The sequence below is a fragment of the Protobothrops mucrosquamatus genome, unplaced genomic scaffold, assembly GCF_001527695.2.
Source record: "Protobothrops mucrosquamatus isolate PMUCROS unplaced genomic scaffold, P.Mucros_1.0 scaffold4360, whole genome shotgun sequence".
In the NCBI taxonomy this organism is placed as follows: Eukaryota; Metazoa; Chordata; class Lepidosauria; order Squamata; family Viperidae; genus Protobothrops; species Protobothrops mucrosquamatus.
Window position 1 is genome coordinate 19047 of NW_015390274.1, and position 17723 is coordinate 36769.

Genomic DNA, 17723 nt, shown 5'->3' on the forward strand with positions numbered 1-17723 from the left:
ACTTAGGGACAGAAAGCTACATTTAATGTGATTTGCTGTATTTCAGGATTTTTTTAAAGGGTTAATAATAAAGGCAATGAATTACTAGAATTAATTGAATTAAATAACCCACAAATAGCTTCCAGTGCACACTACATTATACACTTTTTTAAATTAAAGCTATGCAACAGAGTTCAATCCCAATGAATAAGTCACCTACTAATTAAAATGTTTTATTAAATGTTTTATTAAATAAATTAAAATTCACCCATTAGTTTTTTACTGGCGGGAAACTGTTTGGGGCAATGCCAAGAAAAATATGTGCCCTCTTTACAGTATGTCTTGTCTGTTTCAAGTCTTTCTTTTCTTTTATCTTTCTCTTCCACATCTACATGTTTCAACTCCCATCTAACTTCTCAATTAGATTAGTGCTCTAAATCTCATATTTTCAGACTTTCTTTCTCCTCTTCATTCCAAGAGCTGGGCCAGTTCTTTGCTATTATTAAGCTTTGTCTTGTTTATCATTGGATATGCCAGGGTTATAGGTAACATAGGTGTCAGAATGCATGTGATATACTATCCTTTTTTTGTTCATAATATTCTGATAGAGTAATTTTTCTGGTCCCTGGATGCCTTTAGAAGAAAACTATGTGCACTGAGACATTTTAGCAACAGCTGTAAGATAGACCCTTGGACAATGCCTTTGCAAACATGCTATCCCCAAATAGTTGACATTGAACATGTATGTTTCTGTGTGTATGTGTTCATACACACACACACACACACACACACACACACAGAGAGAGAGAGAGAGAGAGAGAGAGAGAGAGAGAGAGAGAGAGAGAGAGAGAACATCAAAATACATAAAGTACAGATACAACAATCATCTTTAAAATAAAAATTGCTTTCCTTTATTTCCTGTTTTTTTCCCCTGAAAATACAATTGCTGCAAAAACAATTGTCTCTTTTACTAGCACAATGGTTATAACACTTGCTCATATGCCAATCAAAATGTAATATTGGTCTAGAAAAAGGAAAATAAGACAACAGTGCTTGAAGTTGTCCATTCCTGTCCTGCAAACAAAGGTTTGCAAAATTCAATTGGGCAACCTGGCAATAAGGGATAAGAACTAGATCTCTTTTGCTAGTTTCCAATATCAGATCAGGGCTAGGCTCTTTTATACTGTTCCATGTCACTTTTAAAAAGTTTAATTACAAGTGTCATGAGTAGAGTGATGGGAAATCCATTTGATGGTTATGGAATAGGAAAGGAAGCCTGAATACCTGAAGCCTGTTACCAATACATTTGCCTTGGTGAAGATATAAGGTGAGCAACCTAATTCAGGTTCTCTGTGTTGCAATTTTTTTTTCCAGTGGATGTTTCCACCTAGCCACCTTCTCTGAAAATTAGAAGAGGAAGTGATTACCAGTGATCAATAGTCATGAATTAGCATTATCTGGGACAAAGATGGATGAGTGGAAGTGAGACATATTTGGGAGCAGAATTTCCTGTTGTCTTATAGATTCTACTTCAATACGGCGATCCTAGACTGCAGTTTTTAGAAATCTGTCTAATATTATGGCTGCTACCTTATTACCTAAATTTTTGTTAGAGAAACATGCACATGATAAAATAGAATTATAGTGCTGTTTGAACACTACAACTTCTTGCTATTATGAACTAGTTACATTTTCCAAAATTAAAAAGTAAAATCCTATACATAAATTTTATGCAATATCTATCAGATATAATCTAAAATAGGTTAATGTTCTCCCTAATACCAAACATATTTAATTTCAAATCTCTCAATTTAATCTACCTTTAACATAAATACAGTGCAAGTTTGTTTCCATGGAAATTTCCCCAAAGTTTTATATTAATCAGCTTTATTTTCTTTGTTTTTTAAAAAAAATGCAACCATAAATTCCTTGAATCACCAAAATTAACAATATGTTTACACTGAAGCAGAACAATTCTATGCATATTTAAAAGCACTCTAATAATTTTTAGAAGCCAGCTCCATGGAATTCAGTGGAATTTGGTTTTTTACCCCAAGTACAAGAAGTTCTTGCATAACAACCAACATTTAGCAACTATTTGAAGTCAGGATGGTGCTGAACAAAATGACTTATGACTCGTCCTCATATTTATAATAGTCAGTGTCCTCATGGTCACATGATGATTATTTGAACCCTTGGCAATCATTGCATATTTACAATGTTCACATCATCTTATAGACACGTGATTGTCATTTACGACCTTCCCAGCCAGCTTCTCACATGCAAGTCAATGGGGAAACCAGCTGAGAAGTTTGAAAGTCATAACCATGTAATGTCTTAGTTAACCATAGTGTTTTTTTTTTAAAAAAAAAACACAGCAAAAAAAGACATAAAATTGATCATGTGATGCCTCATTTAATGACTGTGCTGCTTAACAATGACTTATTTTCTCCCTATTGTAACTGTAAATCAAGGACCATCTGTAAACACAAAGTGTGTTAAGTTTGAAGAGAACTGCAGCTTAAGTAAGAAAAAGAAATGAATATATTTAGAACTAATCTTACAGATGATCACATTTTACTTTTTAAATTCATAAACTAGTTCTGAAAAATGTGAACTGGCAGCTTAGCAATGACAGTGCTTTTCTGAAACTTTCCTTTCCTTAAGTCACTGTTAGAAAAGAATAATTTCACAAATTTAAGTGGAAGCCTAAGCTTTAACTTTTATTTCTTTTAAAGAAAGTAGCAAAGCTGTAATATTTATTTTTACTAAAATGCCGTGGTATTCAATGACTATGTATGTATGCATGTATGCATTTATGTATGCATTTAGTATGCATTTATTTATTTATTTATTTATTTATTTATTTATTTATTTATGTACTTACTTACTTACTTACTTACTTACTTACTTACTTACTTACTTACTTATTTGCCAGCCTAATAAAGGAATGAAATAGTGTGAGTCATTGCAGCTCATGCTATGGTGGTTTTTATCCCAGCAGAATGGAATAGGTAAAAAAAACTTACAAAGTTATGCATTTTTAGTAAGATTCTCAGGCCAATATGAATTTGAACATCATTGTTCCAATCTCTGTAAAAGAGCCAAAAAATAAAAACAAAAACCCTTCAAAGAGAATACTAATGTCACAGCTGGTGCAACTAGGCAAGACTTGTTGCCGTTTCATTATTATTATTATTATTATTATTATTATTTATAATTAAATTAATGTAGAACTATTCTTGTCTATTAGAAGCATGAAATATTCTAATTATTCCTATTATATAACTTCTATTATAAATAAACCATGTTTATTGTCAGGTTTTGATATGGGAATTACTTTATATTACAATTTGCATATATTGATGAGAAAAAAAACTATACCTTGGTAATAAGAGTAAATATGTTTATGTTGTTTGAAGTAATACCTTTACAAGATCAATAATCTGACATCTTATATTTTGATTTGCAATGTATCTGGGCGCCATTTTATCAGTAACATTGAAAGATGCCTTAAAATTTAATGACATTTGAAGTAAAGGTCATGATGACATTTAAAGGATAGCTGTAATATGAGAAAGAGTTTTTTGTTTGTGTTTGCATGAGTATGCATGGATCAGACTGTTTTAGTTTATGGTTGCATTTTATTTTATAGTAATATTAATATTATTATAATATTTAGAGGATTTAATTGTGATAAGAATACAAAAGAAATTTATTAGGGGAAGTTACCAGTTTGAAATATATATATATATAATGCAAAAATCATGTGGGTCAAAAATCCATAAGCTCATGGACCCTATATTTTCTGGGCTTCCCTCTGACTTGAGTGATATTTTGTAGTGTCTTTATTTGGTATTGTTTAAGTATAAGCAAAGTACAATCTTTTTAAAATTATTTATTTAATGGCAGAGATAATCTTAGATATATTATAGAGATGAATACAAAAATCTATTTAACTAGTTTACTAACTAAGTGAAGGCTGAATTTTACAAAAAAAAAATTAAAGGAATGATATAATAAGGAAGAAATCACATATACACACATTTCCATAAAGGCACAGCAATATGCATAGTAGTTTAGATGAAACCAAATGTTTAATAATAAAGCTCCGATTATATGCAAATCTTAACATACAGGTGATTACATAATCCTATTAATAACTGTATATTGATTGGCAAAAAGTTAGATGAGAAGAAAAATCTTTTACTTTAAACCATACTACAAGCAACCAATCAAATGTGTATTTGAAACTGTATACGCTGATGAACCAAGGACAGATTTTAGGTTGGTAGGTGTCACCTTTGAATTATAAAATATTTCCAGGCAATGAAGCCTTTACATCAAATTATACCTACCAAAAAGCAAATTGTGATTTATGTTTTTTTCACTGAAAAAAACCACTTGTAATAAATATTCATGCAGTATCTTCCATTGCTGTAGTGTTAGTATAACATAACAAATATTTTAAAAGAGTGCCAAAAATCTAAATTTTATGCATATTATTTTAGATTAAAAAAAAATACAGAACAAATGTTCCACTTTGGGCTTGGTTCACCACCAATATTAAAAAATACACAACATACTTATAACTATCAAGAAAACAAAACCAGCAGCATTCAGCTGCAGTGATTGACTTCCAATTCCACCTTTATGGGCTTCGCAGCAAGTATCTGCTTTGATGAAAATTGAGATAAAATTGGATTGAAAAGTTGAAAAAAAAATGAGAAAAAAGTATGTGAAAAAATAAAAAGAAAAAGAAACAGTGAGAGTGAGAAAGAAAAAAAAAGAGAAAAATAATTAATGCAATATTTACACAATGCCAGTCAGTTACTTAAAGCAATCATTTTAATATAAAATGCTGAAACTATAAATAAATGAAAGGCTTTTAAAAAGTAGGATGAATTTCAGATTAAACAGTGATTAAAATTTATGATAATTTCCGGCATAATTTCCTCTGTGAACTATATTAGAGAGATCAAGATCATTAGGCTTCTGTCTTGTACATGAACAGGAATATCATATTATCCCATTACTGTGCTTGCTGTCATTTAATCATTACAGTTTACTTACATCTTAAACTAGTTCATCATGTGGTATGTTCAGCAAGGACACTGAAAATGTAATAGAACTCTCTTCAACTCACCTGTACTGAGTATCCAGATAATTAGAAGTGACAACTAAAAGTGACAATATTTCACTAGACTCACTCTACAAATTACTTATTCTCAATGATTTACGTTCAGGTACATGGAGTTAATACAGTATAATACATCTATAAAATGATTTACCTGCAAGCAGGAAAATGACAGGATTACACATATTAACCCTGCTCAATGAAATATTAAATTTGCATATTAAGTTGCTCAGGAATATCATAGGCTAGCAGTCAATGTTAAGATTATGAATTTTAATCCCTGAGTTTAGTAGAGAATTGGTGCTATTATTGTAGTATCTTAAGTCTTATTTCAGACCACATTTCAGAATAATTCTAGGATTATTTTAATCACCAAAACCTAAAATATTAAGTATTATTGATGATATATTGTTCTGCTTTGTGCCTGAGTTGCTAAATGATAACCAAAATCATTCAGCTTTTCAAAATATCATTTTTATTTATATAATAAAATATCCACATATATTTTTAACTAAATTCATTTCTGTTATTAACCCTTACTTCTTTTTGAAACTTTATTTACAGTTTGAGTTCTGTGTGATCAGAATTAAAATGGTTTGCTGAAGAATATGACTGAGCACTGTGTATAAAGTATATAACTTTCAAACTGCTGATCTTCACAAGTGTAGGAATTGTAGGTTTACAGTTAAGGTAACTTATTGCATTTAGATCACTGCTTCAGATCACTGTGACATGCGATTTTTATCCCTGTCATACAGTCCAATATATGACTTCTTTAAAAAAAAAAAAATAAACAAGGAAATGCAATTTGTTCAGGACAATGAACAGCAAAAACAAATAAGTATCTTTGTATACAAATCCAGAAAATAACATTCAACAGATCAGTATAATCAATGAAAGGTTTAGATAAAACAGTTATTTTATCAAATGTACAATAGCTTGTAACAACAAACTAATTCATAGCATAATGAGATAGCATAATGAGTCAACCAGCCAAATAGAAAAGCAAAACTCTCAGGTCTATACTTTCCTAGAACTTGTGAAGTAGTTACTAATGAATCAAAATTCTGTCTTTTTTAGTATAATTCTGTCATTAATTAGTTTAATGAACAGATGGAGGGTGTATTATCAAATTTGTAGATGATAATAAATTTGTTAAAATAGTTAAGCTACTAGAATATAGGAAAAATATTATTTTGTCAAGCTGGAGGAGTGGGCTGAAAGTAACAGAATGAATTTTAAAAGAATCAAGTGCAAAGTTTTCACTGAGAGAACAAAAATCAGATGGCTCAGAGACTGGGTGGGGATACTAGATTTGGTAATGATATGGTACTTGTAAAAAAGATTTTGAAATAGTAATTGATGAGCAAGCAGAACAGAATGCTTTCAAAAAACAGAAATGCAATTTGAATCTGCAACAACAATATAATTTCTAAATCATGGAAAGCTATCATTTCATTCTGCTCTGTTTTGGTCAAAGCCCATTATGCTCAGCAGTGGGAGGCCCAATCGCAGAATTTTCAGAACAGCTGGAACATATTCAGAAAAAGAGCAATAAAAATGATGAGGGGAATCTTTGTATCTTTGAGAAGATGACTGATAGGAAATATGATAGCTGTCTTCAAATATCTCAAAATGGTACTTACAGATGTATTTTTTATCCCTCCATCTGCAGACTTAAAGAATCAAAGTAAGAGATTTTCTGTATGTTTCTTTTTGTTTTATTGGTAGTCAGCCTGATTTGTAGCTTAAGTCACACAAATCTCCTTAAATTACGTGCAGGCTAGTGTATTCACCATTTGTGACAAGGTTTAAAAGGGACAGGTTAGGCAGGTAAGAAGAAGTTGAATATTAATGGCAAAAATGGGGAAAAGGATCAACTGACACAAGAAGAATGTGTGATGGATGTAAATATTCCCAGGAAGAGGAGGAAAGAGAGTTGGGCTAGAAAAAAAAATCCAAGCAGGATGGAGGAAAGATACCACAGAGAAAGAAAATACTGAACCAAAAGCCATGCTAAATGGTACAGTTGCTAACTTTTCAAGAAGTCACTTACAAAATAATCCTAGAAAATAATCATAATCGTTTAATAATCATAAATAATCATAAAATGATCATTAAAATGAACAAGCTAACCATTTAAAATATTTAGATGTCTCAAGCATCTAGAACCAAAAAAAAATCTATGGAGATTCTCAGTCATCCAGGTCATGATTGTCCCAAAGGTGCTTTTTCAAAAGGCAACTGGACTTATGAAGTGAAGTGAAGAAGTGAAGATGTTTCACTTCTCATCCAATACGCTTTTTCAATTCTGAACAGAAGAAGCTTCTTGGATGAGAAGGGAAATGTCTTCAAGTCCAGTTGCCTTTTGAAAAAGGTCTTTGGGACAATCTTAGAAAAACTTTATTAAATTTATACAGTGCTTTTTTTCTAAAAAAAAAAAAAAAAAAAAGGTGCCGGAACTCATACACGTCATACAACCCGCCTTGCCTACCCTACAAGGTTCCATCCCAAAAAGGTGCCGGAACTCCATTCTGGGCGTTCTATGAGAAAAAAGCCCTGAATTTATATGCATCTAACATTGGCAAATGAATTCTGTTGAGCATATGAATACCTATTCTTAAAGCATTTTAAAGAAACTCGGGGGGAAAATGAAACAAGTTCCATTAATTCATAGAAGAAATGAGCCTCCCTTGAATTCTTTAATATCATCTATCTACAGGTGGTCTTATTAATTGAATCCTGGATCACTCTGCTGCAAGGAATGTGCAGACAGTAATAACATTTGGCAGGACAATCAAGATTTTTCTCTATTAAGGTCACAAAAAAGCTGTATAGCTAGAGAAGCCAGCATGAGTTCTGTAATGTGCGTAGAGTGATTTTCTTCATCATCAGCCATCCCAAATCTTCCAAAGGAAAAGAAAGCCATCTGTCATGTATATAATATAGATTCTTATGAAGAATATAGAATTAAATATTTTTCTTCACATCAGGCCATTCCAATCAATAAAAATTTTGACTGAGGATTGAACAAAACAGATTTCTAGGCATCCCAGGCATTATCTTATTTTTCTCCTCTTCAACTCTTGCATGTTTTTTTAAATAATTATGAAAAACAGTCTCTCATCCACAGTTAAGATTAGTTAACAGTTAATACTACTAATGCTATTGCTAGCTAATTGCTATTATATATTATGAAAAATTGTTTCTGATCTTGCATAAATTTCCTGTAACTGATGTTCTGTTTATTTCTGGAACTTCAGTATTGTTTAAGGAAATATAAACATAAAGTCAAAATCCTAATAAAAGAAAGACAGGAAGAAAATTCAAAAGGAAGGACAGTTTAATTTATTTGAAAATATCCTTTCAGATATCAAAATATCCTTTTGATTATTTTATACCCTTGACAACATATTGTATATATTCATATAGAAATATTCTACGCAGTCCTGTATTTACCATTAGCTAATGTTGCTAGTATCTTTTCAGAAGACTCTAGAATTTCTAATGTCAAATAATAACAATGATAAAAACTCCTATCTAGTCCTTATAGTATATGAAATATGTGATTAAATGATCAGATATTGATCTGTCCAATCATTTTCTGAGAAAAAGTTCCTGCTGCAATCATATAGATAAATGAAAAAGATAAGAGCATATGGAAATATTAACTAACTCTGAATGATGTAGAGAGTTAAATACAGGTAGTCCTTGACTTACAACTACAATTGGAGCCAAAAGGATTTTAATTTTTAAATCTATACCGTTAACATTTTTCAGATTTTGATTTACATGTTTGGTATATGAATACCAGTTATGTACATTAAAGAGATCCCCACTCTTTATTGAATTTGTGATTGGAAGTAAAATGTCTTGCCAAAACATAGATAACAAAAGTAGTTGAGACTCTGTCTAGCTCAGATATTATTGCAAGTCAGCAAAAAAGCAAAGAAAAATCAAAGGAAAAATCCATTATGCCTATTAAAACTGAAGCCAGTAGCACTGAAGCCTACATCTGTCCTGCAAAGAATCCCAATTTGACGTAAAGAGTAGGGAGAAATATATGGGATCTCAAATTTATATTATAATATTGTAAAGAGCTCTGCTGGCAATATATTTAAAGGAAGTGAACAGGGAAGCTAGAGAATAAGACTAAGCAATTCTTCATATATTTTTTCAGATTTACAATATGCTGCTACTGTGGTAGCAGCATCCAGTTCTTTCCATAAGTGTCTCTGTGTATAGCTAATTTGCTTTTCTGAAATAAAAACAGGTAGAATAATTCTGCATGCCAACACATATATAGGCAGCCAGAAAAAGCTGTTGAAGCAACCACATAATCCTGGGGAAAAAAGATGAAACTGTTTTAATTATGAAGTATTCCTTCAGAAAATTTCCACAAGTCTTCTGCACAACAAATGAAGGCAGGCAGGCAAGCAAACATATAGTGCAAAATATTAAATAAAAAATGTGCTGCCCAGGGAAAATTAAGCCAGTTGTTTCTGGCTGATCTCACAATATATCAGCAAAAAGTCAAAAGAAGATGTAGATGAGTAGGATTAGACTATATCCAAGTTGTATCTGGACTGGAAATGGTCCAGAGTACTAACTGAAAGTTGTCCAGATGAAGGCAATTACAAGTAAATTCGAATCAAACTAATGACAGTTCAAAATGAATGAATGACTAAGCAAACAAATCCATCAGTCAACATCTACTTTCTGAAGTTTTGAGATTTTTGCAAATTTAGGCATCTTAATGTCAGTTTGGTGTGATATTTTCTACTTTAACTACTTTTGGAAAAATATAATCTTTTAGCACTTCAAAAATTAAACTTGTATTAGCCATTATTATCACAATTCACCTTTTCACAATTGCTTTTCAAATCTGCCTCAAATTCAGATGAGGTATTTTAAACTTCACAATATATCTTGCAATTAAAATTACCACACCAAAAATGTTTGTCCATTGCAAGATAAACATAAAAAGTTAATGCTGTCCTGCCTCTAGCTACTGAATGCTGTTGAAATTTAATTTACACTTCATGTCTAGGATTTTGTTTTTGTTGTTTTATTTATTCATGAGAATGTGTCCTTTTTTCATTTCAAAGACCTAGTCTAAATTTTGTAAGTAGCATAATTAATTAACAGGCAAATATGCTAATACTGTATAAAAAGTTTTCATTAAAATATCATATGTGTCAGGCACAAGCAACCACACGTGAATAGCTGAAATCAGTAACTTTATATTCTACCATTTAATGGTATAAGACTTTCCCCTGGGAAAAACAAAATAAAGCTTCATGGCTCTTGGGGAAGGTCAAGCTTATGTCACTAGAGGCTGTGTAACAACTCTGAGTTAGAGCCTCACTTGACCCTTCCTTTGAGCTGGCAGTTTTCCAATATCATACTTAAAATACCACACAGCTATTTTAAGCAAAATGTGTCCACCTGAAAATATTTCACATACTGCTTTCTGCATTAATATTGCTTCATGGAGAAGAAGGATACTCTATACAAGTTTGGTGTTGTTGTTGTTGTTGTTTGCAAAGATTGGTAGTAGTTGCATATTGTTCTCTCCAACTCTGGAAAATCTTTTTATAAAATTCATTTATATATGAATGCCAAAAAAATTGTTCTAAAATGCTAATGTTAAAAAAGGCTATAATCAGTAAATTGTACATTGATGATTTAGGCTTTTGTGATATATATTGATCAGCATGTAAAACACAATAAAGAGTTATCTGTTTATTCCACCAGCAGCCAGAAACAAAGTTTACAGAAATAATTTAGAAAGGAATTTAAAAAGCATATTAACCTCTATTAAAACTAAAAATAAATGTAACTGCTAGATAACATATTAAAATTAACTTACCTGTGATAATATTGGGCTTTGGTGGCATGATGAACTCATATAAAGTTGGTTCAGAATATCCCAGCCTGTTTATAGCTGTAATTTGCACTTCATAACCCATTGTCCACTGCAAGTGCTCAAGAATAATGAAGTCTTTATTACCATGAACCTTTTTTTCTTGCCATTGCTCTTCCTTATCTTTCTGTAAAGTTTGAATAATAGTTGAAATTATGGTGAACTAAATACTTATAATGAATATTTTTAATATTAATTTGCAATTATTTCAAATCAGGCATTGTGACCATTTTCCTCTTGAGCACAGAAAATCAAATAATATTAAATCTTTATAAACTGCATTAGAACTGGGGTATAAAAATGCAAACTCTTTTTATTTAACCATTGAATCTTGGAACAAAGTGCATATTCTCTGGCAACAAAGTGGCTATGTATGTACACTGAAATTACAATATTCCTGTGTCAAATATAAAGTTATTTCTATACACAACAAAACAACTTTGTAGGTCTCATCTTTAATTCATTACAAGGTGGTTTATATTATATTACCTATTATAATGAACACATTAAGGATTACAGAGATAAACATTGTGAAGTGTTTAATAAAATGCAAATCTCAATTTTTGGTTTTCATGTTAAATATATATCACATTACTAGGACACCTTGGCAGCTAACAAATCATTAGGTTTGATAGCCTATATTCAATAGGTCTATAAGAATTCAAATATGAAAATGCTAATAACCTGGCTAAAATAGATAATACTTTATATCTCAGTTAAGTAGGATTAGAAAGTAATACATTATCCCCCAATTTTTAGAAAGAATCCTGCCTTATCGTCATGGGAAGAGCCTTTATAGGATCCAAAATATTTAATGAGATATATGTTGGTTGACTTGGTTACTTTATTAATCATTATTTATGTCTATTCCACTATCCTGCTGTTTTAATATTTCAAAGGCTGATATGGTATGATTTTATGCCATATTATATTACAGTTGTTTGTTCTCATGTCCCTCCAGAATCACTAAATCAATCAATAAACTTCATCTGTGCATGATCTAGATAATTACATAAAACAATATTATTCAATTTTTAAGCAAATGGTAATAGTAATGAACAGGGCTTTTTTTGTCATAGAACGCCCAGAACGGAGTTCCGGCACCTTTTTTGGATGGAACCTTGTAGGGTAGGCAAGGCGGGTTGTATGATATGTGTGAGTTCCGGCACCTTTTTTTTTTTTTTTTTTACAAAAAAAGTACTGGCAATGAAGAATAATCTGCAAATTTTGATCTATAACTTATTTTGTTAAGAAAACCTATTTTCAGTAAAAAGTTATACCTGATGCATGGCAAACAAATATATGTAAGCACACAGAGAGAGATATTTTTATCAATAAATAGAAAGACAGCATTATAATACTGTCTTGATTTATAGAACAAAGCTATTTGATTTTTATTCCAAAACACTGATTTTATATCACTACATGAAAATAGTATCTATGGAAAGTAAAAAATTAATTCATATGAAAGGTCAGACCTAAGTAGTGGCAAAAATATGGCGCACAGATGTCAGAAAGCATAGGTGGCAAAAAATTACTCAACAATTTCTGGTAAGCAATTGTACTACAGATTTATTATCTTGTGTACACATTAATTGAAAACACTTTATATTATATCCTTAATTCACCTTCTCAGTCCTTGAGTACTATTTGCTCTTTGATTACACAAATATGGTTTATAATTACTCATATGCTGCAATATAAGGTGAGAAGTATATTCAGTATATAGAGAAGAAGATAAATTCTCACCACTATTTCAGAGGTTGCAAAATATTTATATTGCTCAATAATAAATCCTGTTACTTTGAACTCTCATATCTTCTGGTAACAATTACTAGATACTATGAGAAACTACATGTTACCACTGTGGTGCTATATTTACGAATCCTATTTTCATATCTGAAACTCCAACGTCAATGTAAAACTGCCATTATAATTACCATCACCTTCAAATACAGAAAGTACAAGAATGTATTTTCTAACTAATGAAAAGGACAGACATGGAATATCATCCAATTTACTCTTCCATCCTTACCTACCTTTGGTTGGATATTGGTGATATTTAAAAAGCCAACCTGACCCATCATTACTTTAAATTGTATCTACAGGGCAATCGGTAACTAGATCTTTTAGTACAGGCATAATGACTCCTGAATCTTGCCCCAATTACAAACCCAATCACTACATTTTGCTTCAGTTGAAATTTCAAGTAAAGAACAGTCCCTCATCACATGCATAGAATAATTTAGCTGGGGCACAAATGAAACAAAAGGCAAGCAATTTTTTTGCATGCAAAGCTGATTAAGTTAGCTACAGGAGCCATTCCTTACCATGGCTAATTCCTGAAACCAAATCCAGATAATAAAAAGCACTCCTAACCTGGGATCCTGATCTTTTGGGAGAGTCTAAAGTGTCAATTGCTTGACACAGTTAGCAGTAAAACTGCCCTAGGGCCTTGGCTCATTTTAGGAAGGGGGAGAGGAGGAGTTGGCTATAAAGTATGAGAAGGCAAATGGCAGGTATCCTAAAACAGCAATAAAACCCATAATTAGAAGACAGATAATCATAAAAATGAACAAGTGAAACATGTTAAATATTTAGATGTTTCAAGTATCTAGAACCAAAAAAGGTAATGCAAATTCTGCTTCCAATATGGTCAATTATGCAAATTATGCTTCCAATACATGACAGTGTAGTTGCCATTTTCAAATTTCACTGAAACACTTTGTTCCAGATGCTGCATAGCTATTGGGCTATGGTTCCAGTTTAACTTCCAACGAAAAAAGTGCAAGCTTTCTTTTTATACCTGTTATGACACCCAGGCAGCCCAGTGCAGAATTAAGATTGTAGGCAGGAGTATCCATAATTTAGGTCATGATTTGGAAATCACATGGCTAAATGACTGCAGGCTTGCACTGCAAAATATATTTTTTTTACTTGTTTATTGGTCCTTTCCTAATCTTGCTTTAACGCTCTCATGTCTGCTATACTGAAGGGCAAAACTGACAAAAATCCAGTTCAGAGGCAAGGCTCATGTGGATTAAGTAGTATTTAATCCAGGCAATATGGATTTTCACTGAAGTTTTATACATTTGTGCATTATATTATAATTTAAGATTAAATTAGTCACTATTTAAATGGTTCAAGTGGGACTGAATAATTTTATAGTAATAACTTATATCATTTCCATTACAAAATATTGCTACTTCACAATACACTTACAGAACAAAATGACCAACTGAAGCAGTAACTGTGCTTAACCATCCAGAATCATTGGGAGTCGAGTAGCATGTAAATTTAATGAATTATTAAATTCAGTCAGTCAAATGTTTTGGACTGGATTTGGCCTTTTTGTCTACCTATCAAGTCTTTTCCCTGGACCTGAGATAGGCATATGTTATAAAATTAAAGGTATCTTCATAGAATGTAAGTCACAGGTGTCAAACTCACCACGTCACGTGACATGTTGCGATGTATTGAGACTTTTTTTGCATTGCTGGAGCTGGGGTGGGCCTCCATATGATACAACTGACCCGTGGGCTGACAGTTTGACACCCCTGATGTAAGTCATTGCAAGTAAAGCTGCAATTGATTGTTGATGATTATATCAATGCTAATAGTGTTCAGGTGGTCTTCTGTGTTTAGAAAGTGCACCCATGGTGCCTATGAGTCTTTGTACTATCTTTGCTTTCTTTTGCCACAGTTGTTCTACTTCTATTTTCAGGTCTTTGTATTTTATGATTTTCTCCAGTTCTTTCTCTTGTAATCTACTGTCTCCAGATATTGCAATGTCAACCATCTAGACCAGGGGTGTCAAACTTGCAACATCATGTGATGTGTCGCGACGTATTGTGACTTTTTTTCCATTGCCGGCAATGGGGTGGGCGCAGTTTCAGCATGATGCATCTGTCCCACGGGCCGGCAGTTTGACACCCCTGATCTTGACCTTTTTCTGTTTTCCTTGTTAACAATTGTTAAACTGGGGATATTATGTGATAGATGATTAACTGCTTGAAATCTGAAGTCCTAGAGCACTTTAGCTTCTTTGTTTTCTATTACTTGACTATGTTGTGGGCTTACCAGTTTTTTGCCTGCAGGCAAGTGGTATGTCTCACTGATATTCCAAAGCATCATTCTTACTAATTTGTCATGCTGTTGTTTATAATTAGTCTCTACAATCATTTTACTGCAAGTAACTAGGTGGCCCACTGTTTAATCAGCTTTTTGCAAAAACAGTATTTGCTGTTCATTGCTTTCTTCTCATTTCTAGCTTATGCATTTGTTCTGAAGGGTTGGTCTTGTGTAGCCCCTTGGTCTCTTTCTTCAACTTTCCTGCTTTTATTCATTTCCAGGTCTTGTGGTTATAGGCTTTGCTTGCTAGCTTTTTTGTGTAGTGGCCATGTAGTACTTTGCCTTGCCATGTCTCTTTTCCATGCTAAATGTTAGGTCAGTTTGATCTCTTTGGAATTCAGTAAGCCTTCATAGTTTACTAGCTTCAGTGTATCTGTTTCCTGTCTTTCAGGTATTCTTGCTCTTTTCTCCATCATTTCTGCTGTTATTACAAGTTCTTTCATTTCAGTTTTTTTGTTCCTTCTCCATGTCCATTATTCTTGCATTCTTTCTTATTTCTTTGAATGGATGAGGAAGTCTGAGGAAGATTCACCAGATTGAACTAGACTCTGACAATATAAATCTTTTTAGAGGAAAACAAAGACCTAAGGTCCTTATCTTAAGTAACACAAATTACTTAACTATTATAGTTCAATTTCTAAACTATTAGTAGGAAGGCACTGGGTTCCTAAACAAAAATAATTCCTTTCTGAATGGAATCACCAGCAATATAGTGTTAACAGAGCAGGAAATGAATGTGATATTGCTAATATGGCACTCTAAAATTCCTCTATCTTTGTTCCTTAGTCATGAATTAAAATAAATAGAGTTTGAAGACATGGATAAGTCAATTGGGCATTAGAAGCTTACCAACGCTGGATGTGAAAACACAGACAAGTTGAATCTGAGCATTGCTTTTCATTACAAACAAGGCTACAACATTTGAATTTTAGAACTGTTATAACTTTCTAATGAATGTTCTGCTAAACTGACCACTAATCAAATTGAAAAGTCATGCCTGATTTTTTTAAGCAAAAATAAAATTCTACCTCACTTCTGAGAAATATGTGTTGTGTCCAGATGTCTTCATTAAAATGAATTTGTAGATATTTAGATTTCATCTGGACATACTGTATTTCCTTTCATTGTCCTCTACTTCCTTGTCAGAAAAAAAGCAAAAGTTCCAGAAACCTTGTGGGCTCCCTGCCAGCTCCACTCCCATTCGGTCATATCTTTAGTATTCATCCATCCCTGGTTATGATAATTATGTATACTCCCTGAAAGTGCTCTCTTTCATTAGCCTAGTTGAAAAATTCTACAAAGACTAGTTCCCAAACTTGGTTAGAGAGCAACAAAATAATCAAGATATGTTATTTATTATTATTAGTATAATACTTACACTTCTATATTTTACAATATACTCTAAAATAGGTGCTCCTCCATCATCTTGTTTTGTTATGCTAAGTTTAAAGCTTTTCCCACTACCTGGTTGTCCGTGAATTGATGGAGGACTTGGTTCACCTAAAAGGAATCAAAATAAGATGTGTGTTTAGAGACATTATTTAGAGAATGGAGTTGTTCACAGTCAGTTTAGTGCTGGCCTTAAACAATATTTATTTGGCAATACTGAAATAATTCCATAATCTACAAATATATTCAGAACACCCTATATTAAAAATACAGTTTCTTAGCAACAGTCCATTTCTTAAACTTTTTGTAGTCACAACACAACATACAGTAAAGATGATAGATAGATAGATAGATAGATAGATAGATAGATAGATAGATAGATAGATAGATAGATAGATAGATAGATAGATAATTTTCCTCACAGAAGAAAGAACATACTATAGGAGGAAAATAATCAAAGTATAAGAAAGTATGAACTTTGATCTTTGAAAGTCATACAAATAGAAGAAAAATTGAAGAAAAACAGAATTAAAAAATATTAACAGAATTGTGTGCTCCTACATAGAATGAATGTCTATTTATCTATATGGGGGGGAACATTCTCTGTAAATCAGTGCAATAAAGAGAGCTATGATACCAAGTTTTATCTTTAATTGTAGATGTTATTGCTGATGTATCTACGAGGGAACAAAATAAAGATTGAATAAAGCATGCCCAAAATTTTCTTTATGAAAAACATACATTTCCATTATGCCATAATCCTGCAATAGGGAAAAATACTATTATGATACAACTGTATACTAAGTTGATCAGGTTTTTTTTTAAATATAATTTTGCAAAGTTGATCAATGTACTGCTCACTTAAAACTTGAACTTATATTTTATATCAGTATTTCACAACTACCTTAATAAAAAGTAGAAAGTTAACTTTCAAAACATAATTATCTGAAATTCTGGATTTAATCCATAAATGCTGATGATGCAAGCAGAAATCCTGCCTTCGAAAAATGGGCCATATCCTCACAGTGCTTATAAGCTGACTATACAAAAAGCAAGTGGCAGTTTTGGCTAGGAAAGCCTTTACACAACTTCATGTTGTGCACCAGTTGTACCCTTTCCTAGATCATGAAGCTCTGGGCACAGTCACTCATGTCTTGATCA

The 17723-nt window shown here is 32.1% G+C and overlaps 1 protein-coding gene across 1 annotated transcript in view; it reads right to left on the minus strand.

Annotated features, from left to right (window-relative positions):
* Positions 1-17723, minus strand: part of NCAM2 (neural cell adhesion molecule 2) — a gene marked incomplete at its 5' end in the record, with an annotated part of 70897 nt that overhangs the window by 15872 nt on the left and 37302 nt on the right. The window contains 2 exons of the mRNA XM_015828268.1: positions 10989-11169; positions 16552-16673. Of these exons, the coding sequence (XP_015683754.1) occupies positions 10989-11169; positions 16552-16673 (303 nt within the window). The remainder of the gene's footprint in view (positions 1-10988; positions 11170-16551; positions 16674-17723) is intronic.